Source organism: Phocoena sinus, chromosome 17 (assembly GCF_008692025.1).
Source record: "Phocoena sinus isolate mPhoSin1 chromosome 17, mPhoSin1.pri, whole genome shotgun sequence".
Lineage (NCBI taxonomy): Eukaryota > Metazoa > Chordata > Mammalia > Artiodactyla > Phocoenidae > Phocoena > Phocoena sinus.
Window position 1 is genome coordinate 72862099 of NC_045779.1, and position 24315 is coordinate 72886413.

General features: G+C 47.6%; 1 protein-coding gene across 2 annotated transcripts in view; it reads left to right on the forward strand.

The window, feature by feature from the left end:
• The first annotated feature begins 18897 nt into the window (after positions 1 to 18897).
• The window catches only part of KHDRBS3 (KH RNA binding domain containing, signal transduction associated 3), a 171779-nt gene continuing 166361 nt past the window's right edge, over positions 18898 to 24315 (forward strand). Inside the window, exon 1 of one of the 2 annotated variants that reach the window (XR_004346512.1) lies at positions 18898 to 19443. Coding sequence is in view for 1 of the 2 variants with exons in the window: in XM_032610280.1 (XP_032466171.1) it covers positions 19356 to 19443 (88 nt within the window). In the remaining variant the exon portion in view is untranslated. The remainder of the gene's footprint in view (positions 19444 to 24315) is intronic. The other variant, XM_032610280.1, reaches the window with a different exon arrangement.

Genomic DNA, 24315 nt, shown 5'->3' on the forward strand with positions numbered 1-24315 from the left:
ATGCCTATTGTCAGTCAGTGAGGGTCCCTCTCCTGTCCAGTGGGAAGCCCCTGACCCCTTAGGATGGAACATTCAACAGCTATCACACGTGACGCCTACGTAGTCTTTAGTAAACAGGAAAATGCTTATATTTCCATAAAGTATAAAAAGCAATAAAATTGTCTACATACAGTGTGATGTCTAAGACCTGAGGAGGGGCAGGAATCTTTGCTAGACCCCTCTTTCAGGGTGTAGCTCTCAGAAATTGGATTGGTCAGATTCCAGGCTGTTGAGTGACTGCACCCTGAAGGTCAGGACATGCGTGTGACCCCCTCTTCTCTCTCGCCCTTACTTAATAGGATTCTCTTGCTCTCTTAACACCCACGGCGGAAGTAGTAAGAGATTCTCTTGCTTTGACTTGCAGGTGATAGTCAAGGTGTGATAAGGTTGGAAATCTGGTTTGGGTTGAGGTGGTAGAAGATCTCTTAGGCTCCTACTTGAGGCCACCTGTTCTAGTCCAGCTTCCCAGAGTGCTCCTTTGGGGTTGGAACCCAGGTCAGCTGACAATAAAATATTACATTAATTTTTGCCTTATATTGTTTCTTGTGTATACAGTTGACCCTTGAACAGCACCGAGGTTAGGGATGCAGTCCCCCATGCAGTTGAAAATCCAAGTATAACTTATAGTCAACCCTCTGTATCTGTGATTCCTCTGTATCTGCCATTACGTGCCCGTGGATTCAACCAACCTCAGATTGTGTTGTACTGTCTTATTTATTGGCTAAAATTTGCGTATAAGTGGACCTGTGTAGTTCAAACCTGTGTTGTTCAAGGATCAGCTATATATCTTCCTTATGGATCTCACTGGGAAGGACGTCTATATTTGGACTAAGACTCAGATGGTCCTGTATTCCTTGGCCATTATATCATCTTGATACCACTGAACAGCACCCCAGGCCAGTCTTTATTCCTTTATTTAACATACGTTTATTGAGCACCTACTGTGTGACAGGCACTTGAAATACATCAGAGAACCAGGAAGTTGAAAATTGCTAACCTCATTCTAGAGAGAGATGAAAGGCACTACATGGAGAAAAGAAAAGTAAACTATATAAGATGTCATAAGGTGACATAAGATGTGAATAAAACTTTGCCCGTGCAAATGCCAGGAGCAGGAGGGTGTGATGAGCAGAGACTGTGGCGGGGGGTGGGATGGTAGGAACGGGACGGAAACAGAGGGCCAGGTCAGGCAGGTCCTCGTAGGCCTTGTTAGGACTTGGGCCTTCACTCGGACTGAGGTGGGAGCCATTGGAGGTGGACACAACCTAATGTCTACTTGCAAAGGCTCCCCCTGGCTGCAGAGATGACAATACAGTCTAGGGAGCAAGGGCGAAGCCCCAGAGAGGGGTTTGGAGACCCACAGCAATTCACTGCGAGTCCAGAGAGGGGTCGTGAGAAGTGCTCAGTTCTGGTTTTATTTGGAAGGTAAAGGCAACGTGAGTTTTTGATGGATTGGGTGTGGAGCATCAGAGAAAAAATATTTCAGCCTGTGAAACAGAAAAAAAGGACTCATCATTGAAACGAAGTGGGAAAAACCATAGGAAGTGAAGTTTTGGACGGCAAGTCCCTTATACCCCTTAATAAATACATTTTTTATGTGCATGAGGACTATTTTGGAATTAGAATTGGACTCTGCTTTTTGCTAATGGTATAAATATGATTAAATTGTTTAACCTCTTGACCCTCAGTTTCCTCATCTATACAACGGGAATAATAATAACTACCTTACAGGTTTGTAGTATGGATCGGCAATAATCTGAAAAATACCTTGCACAGTGCCTGATGCATAGGAGATGCTTTGTTTATGTTAGCGAAATAAGTGCTTGAACAAGTGAAATACCTGTGGGCTTGATAATTAAGTAGGAAAGGCCAGAATTATGGACACTGTATGTTCACTCATTCACTTTTTAGTATGCATTTAAAAACACTGGGACTTGTAGAAAACTTTGATTCCTAGTTCATCCCATAATCCACCCAAAGGTGCATCACTTTTTTTTTTTTTTTTTTTGCGATACGCGGGCCTCTCAGTGTTGCAGCCTCTCCCGTTGCGGAGCACAGGCTCCAGACGCGCAGGCTCAGCGGCCATGGCTCACGGGCCCAGCTGCTCCACGGCATGTGGGATCTTCCCGGACCGGGGCACGAACCCGTGTCCCCTGCGTCGGCAGGCGGACTCTCAACCACTGCGCCACCAGGGAAGGGACGGGAAGGGAAGGGAAGGGAAGGGAAGCCCCAAAGGTGCATCACTTTGATGGAGATTTTAAACCTGTAAGAAATGGGAAAGTAGCTGGTGAGTTGCTTGTCCTGTCTAGCTTGGCGATGGGCCAGAAAGACAAGGCAGCTATTGTTCTTGTTTCTCATCCAACGTTTCAGACAGAGAGAAGGCAGTTTGTTGGAGTCAATTATTTAAACCCTTCTTTCCATCTGCATCCAGGGGAGTTTGCAGCTGGCCTGGTTTGTTACCAAGTAATGAGATGGATTAAATGATCCAGTCAAACATAATGATTACTTCCTTGATGGCTAGAGCCCTGTGTTAGTTTTTTTGTTTTATCCCTCATAGCAGCACACCTGTGTAGGTAGAGCAGGTGCTTTACACATACGCCAGTAGAATTTTGTTTGTTCAGCAAACAGAGAACAACGCGGAGCCTCAAGTTGCACCTCACAGCTCTACCCTTCAGGTGGTAGAGGTGCTAAGGCTCTGATTGTAAACATGCATTGGAAACCTATTAGGTGTCAGACCCTATAACAGACCTGGTTACGACCTTCTCTCTAATTCTCCCAGTGATCCAATGAAGTATTATTATCCCTGTTTTAAGATGAAGACACTGAGCCTGCCAGTGTTCGATGATTTGACTTAAGTTTTACCACTGCTGTGAATCAGAGTCAGGACTTGAACCCAAGTCTGTCCAACACTTTTAATCACACCATGAAAAGAAAAGACTTGTTCTCACTTGAATAAATATTTTCTCATCAGCCAGCTGAGCACAGTAGAACCAGATTCAAATTCTATAATTCGCAGCCAGCCAGTCTAGATTGAATTCAGTTCAATAGCTTCATTGTTTGAGCAACTAGAGGGTGTCAGATGCTGTTCCGTGCACTGTGCAGAGGCGAGGAAGACCCTCCTCTGGGGCTGCCATATGGTCTAGGCAAGTTGGGAGCCCTGGACTCATCCTGAGCCTATAGGTGCTTTGCTGGCTTTGAGTGGGCAAGGTCTGGGCAAGGGTGCTAGAGGGGATTCGGTTTCCATTTCGACCAGGAATGCTGAGATATTTTGATATTTGGGTGGAATGGAGATAAGGATGGAAAGATGTAGGGATAGGAGAAAGGGAGGAAGAGAGGAAGAAAGGGAGGAAGGAAGGAAAATGTGAGTTACCTCTACCAGGGAATTTCTGTTCAATTTAAAACAAAGCCTTAGCTAGAAAGAATGAAACCACTGTGGTGAAATCTCAGAGAACAGTTAGTGGAAGAAGATGGTATTTGGGGATCTGAGACACACTCCAAAGATAACGAAAATACTCTGATGAGAACTCTGCCTATTTTAAGAATTTCACTGCAGTCAAGTACTAAAAAGAGAGAGAGAGAAAAGAGGGGTCAGATGCATTATGGGAAAAAGCACTTTGTATCAGAAAAATAATGGTGTTGTTATCCTTTCAACAGATCTTTAAATACAGTTTGTCCCTTTGCTTAATTAATTGCAGATTGCAGAGAACTTATTTTGTAACAAGACTTTGTTCTATGAACACTACCATCTAATGAAATACAGATTATTTCAGACTATGTTAGAAAATGTCTTCTGCATATACAGTCTGATTACATAGATATCAGAACAAGCATGGGTTCCCTGGTTATATCTTTCCTTCCCCTAATTTCACCTTTGTGGATCTTCATTCAGTTGTTTTGTGTCTGTACCTGTTAACACAAAGTTAGAGTTAAGTTGTGTAAGAAGAAAACAGTTTTCAGATATTATGAGAAAACATTTTTTAAAAGGAGGGTGGGAATAAACATAATCCCATAATGGAATTACTATGATTGTTTTACTGTCAGTGGTTCATAATAGGATCAGAAAAAAGGGAAATAGTCAAAGGGTGTCTATTTGAGTGGATTTAGTTGAATAAGATCACTGACCGCTAGAGGTGGACAGATCTTAGAAATAACCAAGCCTTATGCTGTGTTTGTGAAGATGAATCAGTTAGGTAAGGGAGGACCATGACTAGTGGAGAAAGCTCAGCTTTGGAAAGAGGAGGCCCGAGTTTTCCCTCATCTCTGTCCCTTGCTTTGTACACCAGTCTTAAACCCTTGGGTCTCTATCTCCCCAACTGTAAACCGAGGACAGGACGAAGTGCTCTCCTTCTAGCCTGTCACTTCCCTAACCACCTGATTTAAGTGGGTCACCTGCTGTTCTTCATTCAGAGCACTTATCACCATTTGTAATTTCCATATTGATGTGTGAGCTTATTTAATACATGTCTTCCTCAGGGGACGAGCAGAGACCATAACTCAGTGAGGATGCAGCCATCTCCCTGGTGCTCCCCAGTGCTCAGCATATGGTACCCAGTGATGTACTGAATGGATAAGCAAATGGACAATTGAAAAATGTGCTAATCATTATGGAGGTAGAGACTATAACCTGAATTTCCTGAATAGCTGTTAAAGAAAAAAGAAAAGCAAGCTGTTTTGGCTCACATAGAATCCAATGTTATTAAAATACATGCGGACTTTTTTTTACATAATTGGCTTTCTAGACCTGATATGCAACAAACTATTAAGTAATTTAACACTCTTTTTTACACTCTTAGCTGCTAAAAACACAGAAACTTGATGCTTCTCATAAGTACAGGGGAAAATGCTCTGTATTTGAAGCCCTCCTCACCTCCACCTCCTTGAAAATTTTCTAGATAATACCTAGAGGAATTTTTTTTCTAAATGCTGAAACTGGTTATCCATAAGCCGTAACTTTTCCTGTTGTATTTGAAGCTGCCACATCACAGAACAAATCAGCCTAGTACAAATCTGTTGGATATGAAATGTATGCAGATCGCTTAAGTAGCACACATGAAAAAGTGTTTTTTAACCGATTACATTGGAGAGACTTGCCCCAGATGCATGGCTACAACAGTAATGGGTCATTTGTCTGTTTATCCAGCTCACGTGTACGGAGCAGGAAAACACGGCCCAGGTGGGAGAAGGATGAGTGTTTGGAGGAGGCCGCTCTACAATGTGGAAGCCCCTCACTCTGGGAGCCCAGGGTAGGGACACCTCCCCAGAAAGGGTGTGCTATCCAGAGGACTTCTCGAGGATGAAAGCGAGGAGGCAGCGGAGGGAGGAGGGCTGGGAAACAGGAGAAGTGATTCTTTAGGATATAGAACAAGGGCAGGAGGACGTGGCTGTCCCGGATCCCGGAGCACAAACATGAGACAGACAATCTGTCATGGGCTCACGGTCCAAGGGGATAGGGACAAGTAAATAGACAAGATGAATGCTTTGATGGGGGAGGTCAGAGTCTGGGATGGGCTCTGAAATGTGATGAGAAGTCACGGCCATATGTAGACTGAGGCTCACATCATCAGTTCTGTGGACCACGGAAGGCTTACAATGGACCTCGCAGGATAAGATGTAAACACACAGAGTGAATAATTCTCAGGAGGAGGGCTTCACCATTTAGTTCAACACCTCCAGCAGCTTGGAAGCTAAATGACTTTTGGCCTCAATTTCTGTCTCTGTGAAATAGGAATGATAACACCCTTTGGTAGCTACTCCACAAAAACTAATTTCAACTGCTCCCCCACCTCAATCCGAAGAATCCCAACATTTTGGCCATCTCCTAACCTTCCTTCTCTGAAATGCATCCTGATTCTTATTCCAGAAAATATGGCCTCCTCTGGAAAAGTACTGTTTTGATTCCGAGATTATTCAGACATTACTTCTGGCTGTGAAGAATAGAGCAATTCACACATGCCAGAATCACGGGCATCATTTTTCTCTCCTCGTTCCCCCTCGCCTCTTATCCAACATCATCCAGACTTGCCAATTTAGCAAATCCCCAGACCCGTGCAATGCACAAAAGGAGATGAAGGAGAACAAGAATGAAAAGGGAGGAAGGAAGGAAAGAGGTGAACTAATCGGGAGCAGGATTATCTTGATAGGTGGAGGGAGCCTAAGGACACGGGAGAACACCCTTCCAGAAGGAGGTCTGTCAGGGGGGCAGGGGCTTGGAAAACAGGCTGCGGATGCCTGGGCAACATACTGCTGGACACGCCGCCCGTCCTCAGGGCCCCTCTGCCCTGTAAAATGAGGGCAGAGAATAGAATCCCCTCTACCGAGACACCGTGAGGGGTAAAGAGAGCATTCACAAAAAAGGCCCGGGTTAGGGCAAGTGTTCCACTCACGTGATAGCTACTGTGATTGTTCTGGATTTGACCGAGTGGTGAAGTGGGAAGGACCCAGGGTTTGCTTGGCTTTGAAGCCCGGCTGACTGGCTGTGTGAATGATCCCAAGGAGGCAGTCTGAAATTTTGGAGCACGCTTAGCACCAGGCAGCAGATGCAATCCAGCGTTTATTAACAGGCCTCCGACGCGCAAGCTCTCAGCGTGGTGACCGACGTGAGCTCTTATTTAAAATCTACCACGCTGACTTTATCTTCTTCATTCCTGTCACCTTCATTCTCTTCATTATTGACGTTGTAATTTTCATTTTGCAGATGAGAAGACTGAGCCTCAGGGAAGTGACGAGGCTCTCCCGAGGACACAGGGCTGGAGAGCCACAGAGAAGGCGCTTGAACCACATCTGGGCGTCTAGGAGGCCCGCACTGGTTCTGCCTCTGCTGACCCTCAAGGCTGATTCCTTACGTCCTAGCAGTTACCTCTTCAGAGGGGCCTTCCCCGGCCACTCCTCCTACGTAAGTCCGCTGCGTCATTCTTTGTCACGGTGCCGGCTCTTCTCCCTTCAGGGAGCTGATCCCAGTCCGCAATTCTGTGCTCCTCTGTTCACGTAATAATAAGGTGAATCCATCATTTATTGAAGAAATATTATCCTGATACGATTCTAAGCACTTTTCTTATATTATCTCATTATCTCTCACATTAGTCTTATGAAGCCAGCACTAAGCAACTGACACACGCTATTTTACCTTATTCCATAACAGTGCTGTAAAGGCGACATTAATATTTTCATTGTACAGATAACGGAACTGGGATACGTGGGAGGTTAAGTAACTTACTCAAGGTCATGGAGCTGATAAGTAGCATGTCCGTCTCTTCCACTAAACTCTGTGCTTTATGAGGGCAGAGACCCTGTTCCAAAGCCTGAAGCAGACACATAATATACAGTCAGCAAACACTGAGTCAATAAAGAGATGAATACTAAGGAAAAAGAACATAGATGAGTTATTAAGTGGTGAGGAGGTGTTTCCTCTGTACTCAGAAATAGCTGCTTTGTCTCTGACCACACTGAGTCCAGGCACTGGTTTAGGTGCTATAGTCTGGGGAGTGGTGTGTAAGACAGTGTGTGTGTGTGTGTGTGTGTGTGTGTGTGTGGGTGTGGGTGTGTGCATAGTATTAGTTAATCAATCTCAGTATTTCTGTAAGGTAGGTATTTAACAGTCAAGGAAACTGAGACTTAGAAAAGTTGTCAGTGGTCTTGACTCTTCAGAAATTAAAAGACTCTTTAATGATAAAAAAGAAGGAAAAACGAAGAAAATTTAAGCCACTTGCTACAGGCTAGGACACATCAGGGAGTTGAAAAGCTGGGTTCCAAAGTCTATGTTCTTCCTACCGTGCCTCTGAGGCTTCAGCCCTTCTTTCATTCAAAGTAGAACAACAGAGCCAGAGCCTTCTTCAGATTAGCACAGGCAAGAAGCATCATTGTGCATTGCTTAGTTAGAAAAAAGACAAACCGTGCTGTATACTTGGTTTCAAATCTGTTAACACTTAATTAGCTGGTACCGGCTGTGAAATTCAGTCTCCCGAACTAGTTCTCTCTCAGACTTTCTCATCGTTTATAGACTTAGAGATACAAAAGGTAGAAGGGGGACTTCCCTGGTGACGCAGTGGTTAAGAATCCGCCTGCCAGTGCAGGGGACACAGGTTCGAGCCCTGGTCCCGGAAGATCCCACACGCCACGGAGCAACTAAGCCCATTCGCCACAACTACTGAGCCTGCGCTCTAGAGCCCACGAGCCACAACTGCTGAGCCCGCACGCCATAACTACTCGAAGCTGGCACACCTAGAGCTGGTGCTCTGCAACAAGAGAAGCCGTGGCAATGAGCAGCCTGCGCACGGCAACGAAGAGCAGCCCCCGCTCGCCGCAACTAGAGGAAGTTCGCATGCAGCAACGAAGGCCCAGTGCAGCCAAAAAATAAATTAATTTTTAAAAAATCAACTGTTAAAAAAGAAAGGTAGACGGAAAACTCTTCCATTGACTGAGTAACTATTGTGTAACTGAAGGAATATTTGATATAGGAATTAACATCCCCATTTTACAGATGAGAAAATGGAGGCTCAAAGAAAGATGAAATAACTTGACCAAGTCATACACACAAGGTAGTAAGGGAAGGAGTGAGAATTTCATTTCCTGTCTGCTAAATCTGTTGTTGGTGATCAGGAGGTATTGGCAGAGCTTTGTTTTGTTCACAAGATGAAAAATCAAAGCATTCTCAGGCTATCGAATGCCAAAGAGTGATGTCAGTGACTTGTATCAATGAATGGACCTCTTGATTTTGCTGACTTAAGCATTTTCTATCTTTTCCCCTGAACAAACACAGTTTTGATTTGCTCTTAGCTCCCAAGGGAAAACAGTGTCTCAGACCAGTACTGATCACAAAGGAAATCAATTGGTCAAAATTTGTTTACAGAACTGAGATTATTCTGTTTATTCAAGAAGCCTTTATAAAGCACATACTATGTACCTGGCTCTGTTCTAAGCACTTACAAATATTAACTAATTTCACCTTCATAACAATCCGAAGAGGTAGGCACTATTGTAATCCCCTTTCTACAAGTGAGGAAACTCAGGCACAGAGATGTCAAGTAACTAATTCAAAGTCACACAGCTAGAGAGGAGCTGGCTCTTTATATTATGGTCTTAACCACTATACTAAACAGCCCTGTACTTGAACTAGGCTTGGATATTTCTTGGGCAGAAGCAGGGAGCAGTGGCTTCTGTATTGATTTTCCTTTTCCTGAAGAACAGGGAGCCACCCCTCATGAAACCTGTCATATACTTTGTTCCTGGTCAGATGCTCTGTTGTATCTACCCTAACAGGGTAAAGGAGGAAATTCCCACCCTCCCTTTGGAGGAGTCCAGGGAGGGCGCTGTCCATGCTCTCGGTGCTGATCATGTAGGAAGGCTGCAGAAGGGAGCTCGGTATGTATTAAGCGCACAACTGCATCTCAGTGCTTTACTTATAACAGGGTGTTGATGATAAGAGTCACATGTTGTTCTAATCACTTTTCATGTAATAGCTCATTTCATTCTCACAACAGCCTTATACAGTGGGGACAATTTACGTCTGCAGTGTGGATGAGAAATCGGAGATGCTAAAAGGTTAAGTAACTAGTCCAAGGGCACAGAGTTTGAAATAGCAGAGCTGGGATCTGAATCCAGTCATTCCATTTCCAGAACCTGCACTCCCAGCCCACTGTGCTTCCACAGAGTAGTAAAGGCGTAGGGACCTTGTGTCGCTTCATCTCATGTTCGTAACCAGCCAGCGAGACAGCTGCTTTTTCTCCCATGATATGGATTAGAGAGCTTGGTTCAGAGTGGCCTGTTAGCTTGCACTAGGTCACTGGCTAGTGAGTGGGAGAGGCATGGTGTAAAATTCTGGGTAAGGGGCTCTAGACCTTTAACACCATGATGCCTCTGGACTCTCAACAGAAACCATGTGTTCACATAACCTGAACGTGGATACCGAACACCCCAAGCAGAAAAGAGAATTAACCGGAGCGCAAATCCAGCAAGTCAGTTCCAGATAGTTAAGGTGAAACCTTTTACTGTAGCACATTGCAAAGTAATTGGGTCATTCTCCTTCTGCGCCTCTGGATCCATTCTCCACCCCTTTCAACACAGCTCTCTGCCCTGGGAGGCTGATATCTAGAGAATGCATCAGTTGGGCTTCCCCAGTCTCTGGCTTCAGTTTGGACTCAGTCGGTGAGGGGCACCTGCAGGACATGAGCGGGTAGAAGACTGAGGTCAAGGTGTGAAGTTCCCTGGCTCCTTCCGGGTCACATCACCGTTTGGCAGGGGTTATGCTCTCTGTCTGCAGCTGTTGCTCCTACTGCAAGTCTTCTCCTACTTCTACAGCTCTTGCAGGTTCTGGGACCTGTCCTCTCTCTTGCCTCCCCAGGCGTAGATTGGCAAGGTTACCCAGACTGCTTAACTCCTCCTTCTTAGTTTCCCTTTGCCTTGCACATACCTTGTAAAGAGCCCCTTTATGAAGCTCTCTTTATGACTCCTTCTGAGAGCACTGTTTGTTTCTTGCCAGCCTTCTAACCAATATACAAAATGATAGGGTGGACAAAAGGAAACACAAAACTCACTCTAGCATGATAAGAGAAAACTCAGAATAATAATTTATTGAGCACTTTCTATGTGGTAAGGGCTGAGCTAAGCATTTTGAATGCATTAGCTCATTTCATCCTCACAACTGGACTATTAAGTGGTCCTATTATTGCCCCCATTTGAGGATGAAAGGGAGGCTTAGGATGAAAGGGAGGCTTAGATTTTAAGTAACTCTCCAAGAACAAACAAGGTCATCACGTTGGTGACATTGAGGTTGGTAGTATATCTTTTCCTGCTCAGCGATGAGCAGGGGTGTGGTGTGGAGTCTGGGGGACAGGAATTCAGCTTCCCAAGAAAGCCCTCCAAGCTGCAGCTGAGCCCACAGAAGCACCTTTAGTGTCCGTGAGAAGGACCCTCAACAGGAACTACACTTGCTTTCCATAACGTGACCCTCCCAGTTGCTCAAGGCACATTTCCTTCCAACACTCTCTCGAGCTGTAGCATCTGCCTCACCTGCACAAAGGAGTTGTTTTCTGCCCATGCCACCCCTCGTTCTGCCCACCCAGGGAAGCGGCCAGTCCTCCTGCCTTCCCTGCCCTGTCTATCCTGATTCCCTGGACCTTACCCAGCTGCATTCTAAGATGTGATGCAGTAAGGGTATTTCTGTTTTCTTTATTCAGCCAAAAAAAAAAAATACACAACTCTTATTTTCTTTAAGGATTCTTTGTGAGTGCCCCTTGGAGTCTGGTGGCATGAGTAATAATAATTGCAGGTGCCACTTCGGGTAGAGGCTGTCAAATGCCTACCAAATATCCATTGTCCCCTATTCCATACTGAGGAACTCCACTTTTGTTGGAGGTGCCAATGTGCCCAGGTAAAACACTATGTTTACCAGCTCTGCCCTGTGCAGATAAGGGTGTCCGTGTGTGATACAGTTCTGGTTAATGACACTTAAGCAAAAGCCATTAGTTGGGGCTTCCAAGAAAACTCCTTAACAGCTGAGCAGACTCGACAGGTGATGGTCATTTTCCCTTTAGCCCCTTTGCTCCTCCCCTTTTCCCTGCCTGGAGTGAGGTCAGATGCCCAGGGTGTCATGGGGATAACCCATCCTGCCATCCTAAGGTGGGTGGAGCAGAAAGACTGAAGGAGCCTGGCTCACTGATGACATTTTGTAGCCATTGCACCAGCCCCGGGCAGCCTATTTTAGGCTTCATGTGGGGTGAGACCAGGACACATCTCTTTGGTTCAGCAGTTGACAGCTGCGTTTTCTATTCCATGCCCCTGAATACCTTCCTCTGTTCTGCACTGCCTGATACCATAGCTACTAGTCACATGTGGCCAACAGGCACATGAATTAAGGCTAGCATTATGAAGAGCCAGTGTTAATGTTATTTAATGTTAATTAATTGAATTTGAATTTAAAAATGCAAGCAGTGTTAAATGTTTTTCCATTAAGCACAACTCTTCATTAAAATGCAGGACCACGTTTTACTTTAACTGCTGAGAATTCTGCTTCTGGATTGAGATGTGCTGTAGGTGCAAATACACACGTTTTCATAGTATAAAAAATTTTAATGTAAAATATCTCATTAATATTTTAAAAATTATTGATCCCACGTTGAAATAGTATTCTGGATATGTATGGTTAAACCGTTTTATTAAGATAAATTCCACCTGTCTCTTTTCACTTTGCTAATGTGGCTGCTAGGAAATTTACAGTTATGCCTGTGGCTCATGTTATATTTCTGCTCTATGGCTATTCCATCCATTCTGTGCCCACTGAGTGCCAGCTCTCTGCTAAGCACTTTACGTACGTTTATCTCAAGGAGATCCTAAAGGAACTCTTTGTGATGAGAGGTATTCCCTTCATTTTACAAGTGGGGAAAGAGAGGCCGGAAGAGGCAGCTTTGCCCAGAGCACCCAGATGACTAAGGGCAGGCCCAAGCCTCTGTTTGGTTGCTCAGCTGGTGGCTCCAACCATTACCTGCTCAAGGGTAACTTGCCACGTCGAACTGGGCATGGATCACTGTGGTTTGTACATCTAAGTTGCTGCAGGTTGGCAGACCTGTTACCAGTGAGTGTGGCTAGGAAGACCAGGAGAAAATTGATTACCAGGATAAGATCTGACAGAGGAAGCTGGAACTTCCCCACATACCAGCTGCCATCTGAGGCTGGATCAAGTTCACCAAGATTGCCTGAGTACACCTGGCACCCTACTCCCCTCCCCTATCAAGAGCAAATAAGAGAGTTTGAGGTGTTCCATATCACCCCGGTATAAACCCAGACAGGGTAGCAATGAGGGATGAGATTTGTGGGAAGGCTAGTGCCATGTTACACAGAACCCAAAGAAAAAAATCCAGAGACATTTAGGAAGTCCGCAGATGGGATACTGACAAAAGTCCACATTTGTTTTGAGAAGAGATGTTTTCTCATGTAATTCAATGTACATGAGTATACAACTTCAACTTTATGTCCGTTTTTCTTCCACAGCCATTTTTGGATAAGATTGTCTCTCCATTTTTTAGCTACAGAAAAACACAAACACAAGCTGGCATTTTTATATGAGACCAGGATGTGTTTACTTTTGCAGTGGACTCTAAAAATGTCATCACCCCCTTGGTAGCTGTTTGGACACTAAAGGTACCTTGACACTTCCAAAAATATTGTGTTTTGTGATCATTTTGCCAAACTCAGACACGTGCAGTTTTATTGCAAGGTATTCTGCTAACGTGGACGGAATTGTTTTGCGTGTATCTCTATGCATACTGAGAAGAAAGAGTGGGTTAGGAGATGGACATAGATCTTTTTACTACTGTGGCAGTAATGTTTTACATTTCAACAGCACCTTTCAAATCATGGCATCTTATAAAGTACCAGAGGTCGTGATAACTTGGTGCATTGTTGAAATATAGCAAGTGCTTTGGCAGTCCAGCATCACATATCACACTTTGGGTCCAGGAAGTAGAGGATAGAGGGCTGCTGTTGCATAGAGGAAAACAATAAAACACATTTCTGTGATGGTTATATCTGGGAATTTTTCAGAGCACTTTTTGGGGTTTTCTCTGCAAATCTTTATTGTTCTCATCAGATCTCAATAAAACAGGAAGAGGACAGCTGCTATTAGCGCACCTTTTAGAAGCTCAAAAATAGAGACAGAGAAAGATTTGGATTTTGAAAAGATTGCCAAGTCAGGCTGTGATGGGGTCAACTACATTGTCCCTGTCCCTTCTTCTCCCTGGCTCCTCTGTCCCCGCCTGACGGTGCCACAGGGCAGCCAACTGACCCTGGGCATGTCAATTCTTATTTTCCATTACTATTTTCTTGAGTGTTTATCTTCGAAATAGAGAAAGGCTGAGCACAGAGAAACGTCCCTCCTTTAAGCCTTCCTTATTCTCTTGCTCTGTCTCCTATTCTATGTGTCTTCTGCTTTCTCTTTTTTCTTTTTGTTCTCTTCATCTTTTTCTCCCTTTTCCCCTCTCCTTTCCCCTTTTTCTTTACCTCCTACCTTTTTCACTCTCTTTCACCTAAGATCATACTTCTCTGTCCCCTTTGCTGGGAACGAATTAAAATCCTATGTGAGGTTCCCTTTTGGTGGAGACCAGGGTCAACGCGGGGGTTGTCAATCTGGTTCAACACTAACTTTGGGGGGCATGTGCTTTCACACTTAGCCACTAGGGGGGGCCTGCGCAATATCTGTGGTTTTATTAGCTCCTGCAAGAAAGTACCAGGATGGCTCCCTTCCTGGAGAAAGAAGAAAGTGGCTGGACTCTAGCCACTAGAGGAACTGGATTTTCCATCCACCAGCTAGCAAGAGAAGGAAACAGGCTTGTAGGGAACATGGATACAGAGACAGGATAGGAGTCTTCAGGTATGTGAGTGACTGGGCTGAAAGGTTTGATCCCATTCATCCTTAGACATGGCTGGAGGGTGTGTGTGTGTGTGTATGTGTGTGTGTGTGTGTGTGTGTGTGTGTGTGTGTGTGTGTGTGTGTGTGTCCAATTCTCCACTGAATACTTTTGGGTCACTTAAATGTTCTGAGCAACTGTTTCTTCATCTCTAAAAACTGGTGACTTGTGAGCTAGCAGATCTCTGTGGTTCCTTCTAGTTGTATTTCTATATCTTGAATGCAGGAGGTTATGGAAGGTTGGTTGAATAAAGTAGGAGAGAGCCGCCAACAGACTAGCCAGTCCTCGGTGAAGGCGTTCCTGATTTATGGATGGACTTTGAACTTTGCAAAGGCTCCCAACTTTGAAGAGTTTCTCTGTGCCCTACTCCACGTGTGCTAAGCCTTTTCAGTCATTCTCAAGGTTTGAAAATGCATTTCCTGCTGTAGCTGACTGGAGCCGGGATCACAGTGAACATTTGTGGTGCCTTTCTCCCTGACACATGAATGACTGATTTCTAGGTAAGGCTGTGCCATGTTCTGGTGCTTGTCTTACACGACAAACTCATTTATCTCTGGTCGCTGGGAAGCGGTGCTGTTGGAGGACTGCATTTCAGGAGAAGTGGACTTGAACGAGTGTTGAGTACTGGCTGTGAACTGACCACCCGGCTGGGCACTGGGGCTGTGGAGGTGAGCAGGCTCCGAGGACAGCGTGGTGGCAAGAGCGGTCCACAGGTGCCCAGAAACTGATGTGGTAAGTGTGAACAGGAGCCCTTGACTGCTTAAATGCTGGTGGAGCGTAGAGGAGTGAGACCCAAAACGCTTTAAATGCCATCAGTGCATATGACAAGCTTAATGCTTCAGTTGAAACCTCACAGAATCCTGGGAGCTTGGTATTTCCTCTCCCTGTGCTCAGAGACATCAAGTAGTTGGCTCAAGGTCACACAGCGAGTAAGCAGGAAAACCGGGGGCCCAATCGAGATCCCTCAGGCCAGTCAGATTTGGACACCATCATCCATGGCCCTGCCGGGTCTCGTGGTAACTGGGATAGGATTCACCTTTTTTAAACAAAAGGAATAGGAAGCTTGTAGTGTGAGCAGCAATTCGGTACAAACGTGACAGTGACCTCACAGACTCTCTTCACGTTTGTTATCCTCTGACGACATGGAGTTTCTTTGGCTGTGTCTGACCCACTGCTGTCAGTGTCACAGAGGCCGGGGAAGTGTTGGCCATCTTTCTCCAGAGGTGGGCGTGGTGGTGGAGAGGGTGACAGGCGGGGGCTCTGGCACACGCTGCCGTGTGGTGGCTGGCTGGAGATGGAGGGACTTGCTGTGGGAGCGGTGCAATGCCTGAGATGGCCCAGTGTCACCTGGCGAGGTTGATTTGGGAAGTGCCCCTCTGTCTCTGATGCCGAGAGGTTGTCTCCTGACTTGTGGATGTGAGGAGAAAGGGCAGCTGGAGTTTCTTACTGCAGCTTTGGGCCTACGGTCCAGGGCAGACACAAACCATGCAGATGGAGTAAGTGGCCCAGTGCCTCTGGCTTGAAGCGGCTTTGGAGAAGCCTGTTTTGTGCACGGCTAGTCCTTTGTACCCAGAGTGGTGCGTGCACCAAGCCTGTGCTCAGCGAGTCCTGGTGTGCGCCTGGAGAGATCTCTGTCTGACCCGGCAGTCATTAGACCTGACTTGGAGCACTACCTATAGTTGCTTGAAGAAAATCCACGACCTTTCCCAAGACCTGATTTTCTCATCTTCAAAGGGATCAGAGGGTTAGTGCCTGCAGGATGGCCATCTCAGGAAGACCAGCAGAGTCTGGTCAGTAAGGCGTGGAGGTGCCCCACAGCCAACAGCTTGGCCAGGTTGGTGGCTGGGGATAATTTCATGAGCATCTCACAAAGACATTTTTCTCCCTTCTCCCTGGAGAGTCCCACATGGATACTTGCGGTGCTGGGCACCTGCCCTCTTGGAAGGTTCTGTGAGAAGGAGGGGCCGGAGCAGAAGATTCAGTGCTTTGCTGTCAGCTTCCCAGTGTACAGCCCTCCTCCCCAGCTGCTGGCGAGACATGTCTGCCAACTATTTGGATGCGGGAGGGGTGGGGTGTCCCAGACTGCTACCTGGGAGGGCAGGACAGGGAGGGCAGGCAGAGGAGGCTTTGGAGTCCCATGGGCCTGGGATCCCTTGCTGACAGAGGTGGCACTTAAGCAAGGTATTAAACTGCTTTAAGCCTCGGTTTCCTCATTTGTAAGTGCTGATAAACAGTATCTTCCCTACAGGGTATTGAGAGAACTGAAAGTAGTGGGTACAAAGCCCCTGGCCTCCCACCTAGCACGTAGTAAATGCTTAATAAAAACAGCAACTACTCCAGGGCTGGACTGTCACTGGGGCAGAAGGCTGGAATGGAAAGGAGGGTCTTAGACCAAGTGGTGAGGGGAGCAGCTGAGCATCTGGTCCCCCTTACGGATCCCAGACTCTCTCCTTCTCCCTTCCTCCCTCGAAAAGTGGCTGCCAGGGAATCACACCCTAGAATGTAAATCCTGTGTTGTAAGGCATGGAAGCCAAAGGTCTGTGCATTCCACTCTAATGTTAAAGGAAAAAACATTTCCCCTCAGATCCTTCCAACTGCCCTCCAGGACTGCCAGCGTAAGTTGGGTTTTGGAGAGGTGGGCTCCGAAGCTCAGACAGGTTATTTGACTGAGGGTTCACAGTGGGTCCTGGAAGATCTGGGACTGCAGAGTGTCTGCCCAGCTACACTCTGGGCTCCTGGTGCAAAACAGAGATGTGTGGTCCCAGGTCCTTCATTCAGTCTGCTGGGGCGATGCAAGTGCCCCCAGGAGCTAAAGCTGGTTCAGAAAACCCGGAGAGCAGCCATGCCTAGGGGAAAAACTCAATAAAGAACGACTAAGCACTTTCTATGTGCTGGAGACTGGGGATTTCATTGAGAGTTGATATGCTTAATCCTCACAATTCTCTTAGGAAATAGGTTCTATTATCATTTCCACTTTACAGATGAGGAAATCAAGAGGTGAAGTAACTTGCCCAAGATAACATAGCTAGTGAGCAGCTAAGCCATGATTCTAAATGCGGGCTGTCTGGGCCCAGAGGCCACACATTTAACTGTCGCACCTGACTGGCTCTTGCAAGTTCAGCCCAAAGAAAGACGTGAAGAAGCTTCTTACTGGGGACTCTGAAATGGCACCTCACCTGGAGCCAGGCCTGTCTAGGGGTGGAGCTTAAGAATGAGGGAAGTCCGGCTGGGACTTAGGGGCAGCTTAGAGGTCCTTGATTTCCACTCCCAGCATCTTTGGGTGTAGAGCTGCCTCTGTTTATATCAGGAGTACAGGAGGTTGCCTGGGGGGCTGGGAGGAAGATTCACTCCCCGAGGAGTGTCACTCCCGGAGGAGTGGCATGCCCATGGCTTATTCCTTCATCAGGTATTTCTGGTGCCTCTCCATCTGTCCTAGTGCACTAAGCGCTGGGAACTTTCCCCATAAAACAAAACTCTAGCCCTGTCCCTGAGATGCTCGTGGTCTGATGGAAACAGAGTTACAGCTGTGAGCGAGGCTTGATCAGCGCTGGTGGGACACAGAACAGTAACCAGCTTTGCTGGGGAAGTCCGGGAAGGCTGTCCAGGGACAGTGACATTGAGGTCAGGACTTGAAGTGGGGATTTGGTGGGGCAAAGGCAGGACAGATGCGGAGTCTCTGGCCTGCTGGGGAACACTGACTCTACACGGGAAATCTGAAAACGGCCTGACGGAGGATTTATCGGGGATGGGGGTCGGGGCGTGTATGGACCGAGGACATCAGTACCCACGTGTGTCCAGGGGACGGGCCTGGGGCGCAGCTCCCTCCTCCGCATCCGGGCACAGCAGGTTTCTGCGCGAAGAGAATGACAACCCGGCGGCAAGTCGGGGTGACAAGGCCGACCTGAAGGGCACGCGCTTTTATGTAATCGACCTCGGTACCGAGGGTCTCGGGGGTCGGCGCTGAGCGCGGGAGGCGCCGAGGGAGGACGGCGTGCCCACGTTATTTCCTAGCACATAGGAGGGGACAGCAACGCGAGATAAGTTAAGGAGATTAAAGAGCAGGGCGGCTCGCCCCTCCGCCTTTCCCCAGAGCCCGCTGCGCCGAGCGCGGGCGCTGCTCGGCGTCCTCTCTCCCCGCCCGGCCCCTGACCCGACCCGGGGGCCGAGCGCGCAGGCCTCCTCCCGGAACCCCTCGCTGGGTGACCTTGGGCGAGCCGCTTCACCTCTCTGGGCCTCAGTTTCCTGGTCTTTGCGTCTGGCCACGCGGTAGCCGAGCCGTGGGGCTCCCCGCGCGCCCCGCGGGCCGTGGGAGAGCGGGAGGCGCCGGCACGCCCCTCCCCGGCCCGTCCGCGCAGCCGAGAGCGGCCCCCCCTGGCGGCGCGCCGCGGCGGGCGGCGGGGCGCGGGCGCAACGCGCAGGCGCGGCGGGCGGGGCCGCGGAAGGCGGGGCGGGGCGCTCGGCGGGGCAGCACGGAGAACGCGGGGCGGCGCGCGGCGTTCGGGTGGCGGCTGAGCTCGGCGCTGGCGCTGGCGCCGGCTGGCGAGGTTCGCCCGGGACTGCCTCAGGCTCGCAGAGTGTGCCGCCGGCCCGGCAGCAGGGCCCGCCTGACCGCGCCGGCCCGTGGCGGGAGCTCGGGGACCGCGTCCGGGAGGCAGTGGCCGCCAGCGCGGGGCAGTCGGCGGCCACCCCCTGGGGACCGGGGCTGCGCGGCCACTTCCCGCCTCGCGGCGCCGCCGTCGCCGACGCCGCCGACGCCGCCGCCGCCGCCAGGCCGACCGCCCGGCTTGGCTCCGCCGCGCCCCGGCCGCGGCGTCCGGCCCGGGTTCCGCGCCGCTAGGGCGCGGGCGGGGTCGGGGGTTGCGTGGCCGGCGCTGCTCGCCCGCCTCGAGTCCGCGTCCCGGGCCCGGGCGGCCGGCGAGCATGGAGGAGAAGTACCTGCCGGAGCTGATGGCGGAGAAGGACTCCCTGGACCCCTCCTTCACGCACGCCCTGCGGCTGGTGAACCAAGGTAGGGGCGCGCGCCGGCCCGCGGCCGTTGGAGACCCGGGAGCGGCGGGCCAGGGGGCCGGGGACCGGGAGGGTCGGGACCGGCGGGCAAGGCGGGAGCGTGGGGCTGGCTGGCCGTCGCCCTTGGGGCGACTGGAGGGGACGCAGGTCGCAACCTGGGGGCGTTCGGGTAGGGACCTGGGAGCGTACCGGACACCTGGGGAGCGCCGAGGTGTGTGTGCGCGTTGGGGAGACTCGGGAAGGAAGGAAGCTGAGGCGTTTGGCTGGGACTTGAAGGAAACCTTTGGGGCCTCGAGGATACCCAAGGGAAACTTATGAGTGGGGGACGGCGAACATCTGGGGGCTTCGTCAGGGCGGGGTTGAATGATCTCATTGGAGGGGGAGAGTGGGGCGGGGGACTCGGGGAACTAGTGCGTTTGGCTTGTCTGGAGGGAAGGAACTGGAGCAAGCTGGAGGGAAATGGAAGGATTTGAGGGGATCGAATGCAGAAGAGGTGAAGGGAGCAGGTGCTTGGATTGTTGGTGAAGTTTGAGGACCTTTGGAGGAGGTTTGGGGTCAGACCTCAAGCACTTTGGAGGAACAGGACCAGCGGTCCCAGTGGCAGAGACCCGTCTCCTGTCGCATCCCCTCTTTGTCCCGGGTCCAGGCTCTAGCCGCCCTCTCTGGGGGTGGGCAGCTCATGCCAAGCCTTGCAGGCTGGCCCTCGAGGGCCATTAGGGGAGAAGAGGCCCACACCGGAGCCCGCTTCTTGGCTTGCCGGTCCTCTCTTTGGGAGGCTCTGGCTGGACCGCCCTCCTTGGGGGCTGGCTGGGGATTCGGAACGCCGGCCGCGGAGCCTCTGCTGCCTGTGCCATCTTAGCACTACTCCGGCCAGCTCAGGGTGTGAGCAGCCCTGGGGAATGCAGGCCACGGGGTGCAGGGGGTACAGGAGGCGTTCGGGCCCAGGACAGTGTTCCCAGGCTTGTTCCTCCTCAGGCTTCCTGAGTAATCTTCTGGGATGGACGGTAAATTAAGCCTGCCTTCCCGGGACCAGCCCTTTATTCCTCCTGGATCTGGAATACGTGTCTCAGAGAAAGCTGGGTTTGGGAGCCGCTGGTCTGCTGTTTCTCTGGGTGCCGCTGGTCTGCTGTTTCTCTGGGTGATGGCAGAAACATTATCTGGTCGGATCTGTTACCTTTTGCCTGAATCACTCACTGTGCCTTGACAGTCTGTGCTTCCTCACTTAGGCGGGTCTGCTGGTCTTAAGGCTGGCCCTGGCTCTTTTATTGTTGGAAGTGAAAGATGAGGCAGACATATTCTGCTTGTGTTTAGATATCTATATTTTAAAACAGCAACCTCCAGTATTTGCGTGTTGCAACCAGTTCTTCCGAGTAAGGTGTGCGTGTTGTTGGCTGAGGGTGGTGGTGGAGACTCACTGTCTCCAAGAATTTCAGCTTGATATTTAATTTGTTGAACGGAGACTGGTTCACAGAGCTTCCCCATTTTATTTTAATTGTAGGCTTATTTTTATTTCTTTAATAACATGGGCTTGTGAAGAAGTAATGGGCATGCATTAAAGTAAGAGAATTTTAAGTTTTATTGCCGTGCTCTTCCGAACTGCCCTACAGTTAGGTTTGTACTCCTTGCTCTTTGTGATTTACATATATCTTTTGTTGCCTGCTGGGCTGTCAGCTCTTTGAGAGGTATTTCTTTGTACATCGTGTGAGATCACTGGCGTTAGAAATATTCTGGATTGTAGAATGAGTGCACTTTTCTTAATAAAGCAGCTGAATCAAAGTTACGCTGTACTCAATTAAGGAAGCAGTTTAACAAAAGTGTAGTAAGTTATTTTATTTTAAAAGTCAGAATTATTTTCTCACACATTCAGAATTCTTCTGGTTTCCGAGCTTGTGCCTGTGGTAACTGCCTCCAGTTATTGGAAACAGATCTTGGACAGTGTTGCCATTTAGTTTTTTTTTTTAAGACCTTAAACCGGATTACCTTGCTTTTCCATCAAAAATGTAGTTCTTGTAAGAAGTACGCTTCTCACACTGAACAGTTATGTGGAGGAAGAAAGAGGTACTGCTCAGGTGCTCTTATTACTGTTAATTTAGATTATTTCAGACTAAAATGTTTCCCCCTTAAATCACAGGCTGGTGTCTGGAATGCAGAACCCTGTCATTTTAAAATATTAATTACGCTCTGTTACGTAACTTTAGAATTACAAGTGCATTGCTAAAACGGTGTCTTAAATCTGAATTGGCTATTAGGAAATTGATTTTAAATCTGATAATCATCTTGTGAGTGGCTGTTGAGAGCATTTTTATTCTTTTTTACCTGTATTTTTGACTGTTTGCATCTAAAGGAGGCCCTGGTTTTTCCGATGTTGTTCTGAATCTCGATACTGGTATCCAGATTCGGACACTAACTTGTACAGTGTTGGTGAGTCAGCAGTGCACACCTCTGCTTTATTATGGAGCGACGTGTAACAGACATGATGGTTAACATCTCCAAATGCTGACAGGACCTTTGTGTGCACAGTGTTCTAAAGCTTCTGAGGCTCTTTCAGGCACATGCTGTCTACTTGTGTTCTCACACTTGCACGCTGGTGAGGCAGCCTTTGATGTCTCCATTTTTCAGGGGAGGGAGCTGAGGACCTCAGCTATGGGAGCTCGTAGGTAACTGAGATAGGTTAATCTGAACTCAGGTGTTTGGTCTCATAAGGCCCTTGTTCTCCCTACTTACGCCTCCCTCAAAAGATGGCTCTGAAACACTTCACACATGCTAAATTACCTGCAGAAATCGATATAACTAATATGCTTGTTTCCTGTCGACTCCTGTCAGCTTCCCGTCGATTTTGTTAAAAAGTTTGTTTCTGTGCTTGTCTAAGTGATCTTCTTTGAAGAAACAAACATTCACGGTGGATTTATCCTACAGGATTTTCGTGCTCAGGTTAAGGGGCATTTTTGAATTAAAGCTCTCTGGAGACCAATATATGATTTCAGTAATCAACACACTATGATAATGAAACAGTTGATAAATGAGGTGTGGTCATTCTTTAAAAAAATCCAGCATTTGTAAACATGTTCAACTTCCTAGCTGAATTACTTTTTTTTCCTAATAATGCTTAAGTAAGAACTTGAGCTGGGATCACATCAAGATGTGTGCTTCTCTGCTAACATAGGTTGGCTTTTACACTTTCCAGGCTTGTGTTTCGTAGCGGACATTAGTTCCTGACTTTTATTTCTGTTTTCTCAGGATAACTGATTTTCCTTCCCCCCACCCCTCGAATATCGAATGCTTTTGTTTCTTTGCCAATAGTAATGGGTAATGTTTACTTGATGTTAAACCGAATCAAATAAAATAGACTTTTTTTAATCGCCTCTCTGCCTCCCCCCAAACACCACTGCCTATAGAGTGAGTTGACATTGCAGTTTCTTGCCAAGGAGGTTAATTGGAGATGAAAGTAGCATTGCATGTTTAATATTATATTTGCTAGTAGGGGGTGTGCTGACTCTTACTAAAAATCATCTTCAGAAATGTCTTATGCTTATAATTTAATACAGTTCTCTGGTATTGCTTTGGATGTTTTTCAATCCAAGCCAAGTAACCATTAAATAAGATTACATAACCCTGTATTTTTAATTATCTGATGTAATATATGGATTGGTGGCTAGTTCACTGCCGAGTTATATTTAGTGGTTGGTTACAAGAGGAAGTGGAGCAAAGGATTCCAGATTATGGTGGTCTATTCATGTCAAGATAAATAAGTGTTTTTCGTATTACATAAATGTCTCTAATAATAGGACTCTTAGCATTACTCAGGATATGTGTGAGGGGTAAACATGTATAAAGGAAGGATCATTATTTTGCCTTAAGTGCATCTCTTTGTTCAACAAAACTCAATGGCTTAAGAGTTTCATTTTGGGGGATCCTTTTTGTAAATGTTTTTGATCGCTTGCGTGTTGTCAGGCATTTAAAGTAAGAGAGAAGAATGAGAATGAAAATTACAGAGTTATATTTAGCTGTGGTGCCTTCATGCCATAGTGTGTGATTCTCCGCTTCATCCAGAGAAGGATGTGGTTACTTACGTTTTTAATAGTTTTTCTTAGGGTTATCAGGTTTTGTTTTTTGTAAGAAAATGGATGCATGACTCACATTTTTAGATAAACCATTTTGAATTTTTTATAGTGTGTTATGATTCAAAGGGATCCAGTGACTGTCAGTTACCGTGTTTTGGTATCTGGATGTTAGTAGCAGGTTTATTGAGAACCTGCCACGCGGGGCATTTGTGCTGGTCCTGAAGGTGGAGAGGGAAAAAGAGTCTCTGCTCTTGAGGAACGTCGGCTCTCTCTGCATTAGATTGAGAGTGAGTTTTAAGTTTATAGATGCCCTCTCCTTTCCTAAGGAATGTCTTATTAGCCTTCAGCTATTCTTTTGAAATATTTAGTGACAGGCAGTTTAGATTTAACTCTCAGTCTAGGAACATTTTCGAGGTGCTTCTCTGTGCCCGGTTAGGTCTATAATCTCAATACTGGGAACAGCCCAGAAATGTAGGGGCTATTAGCCTAATATTTCACTTGTAGAAACCAAGACTCCAACAATAAAGTTGAGTCACCCAGAGTGACATACTTATACAATGTCCAGGTGGAGGTTCAAGCTTTGTTCTTCTCCAAGCCCATTGTTCTTTACCGTATCACACTGAGCCTTGGACATATAAAGGGTCAAGTTCTGATGGTACAGTTAGTAATGACAGAAGGGGGATTCAAACTCTGGCCTCTTAGGCGCAGTTTGTTCTTTTCTCCCTAGCCTGTGCCGGAATTGAAAGATGGGTTATGTAGCATCTGTTGTTATACTTCATCCTTCCGATTTCTGCTGTAGGTATCTCCTCTGA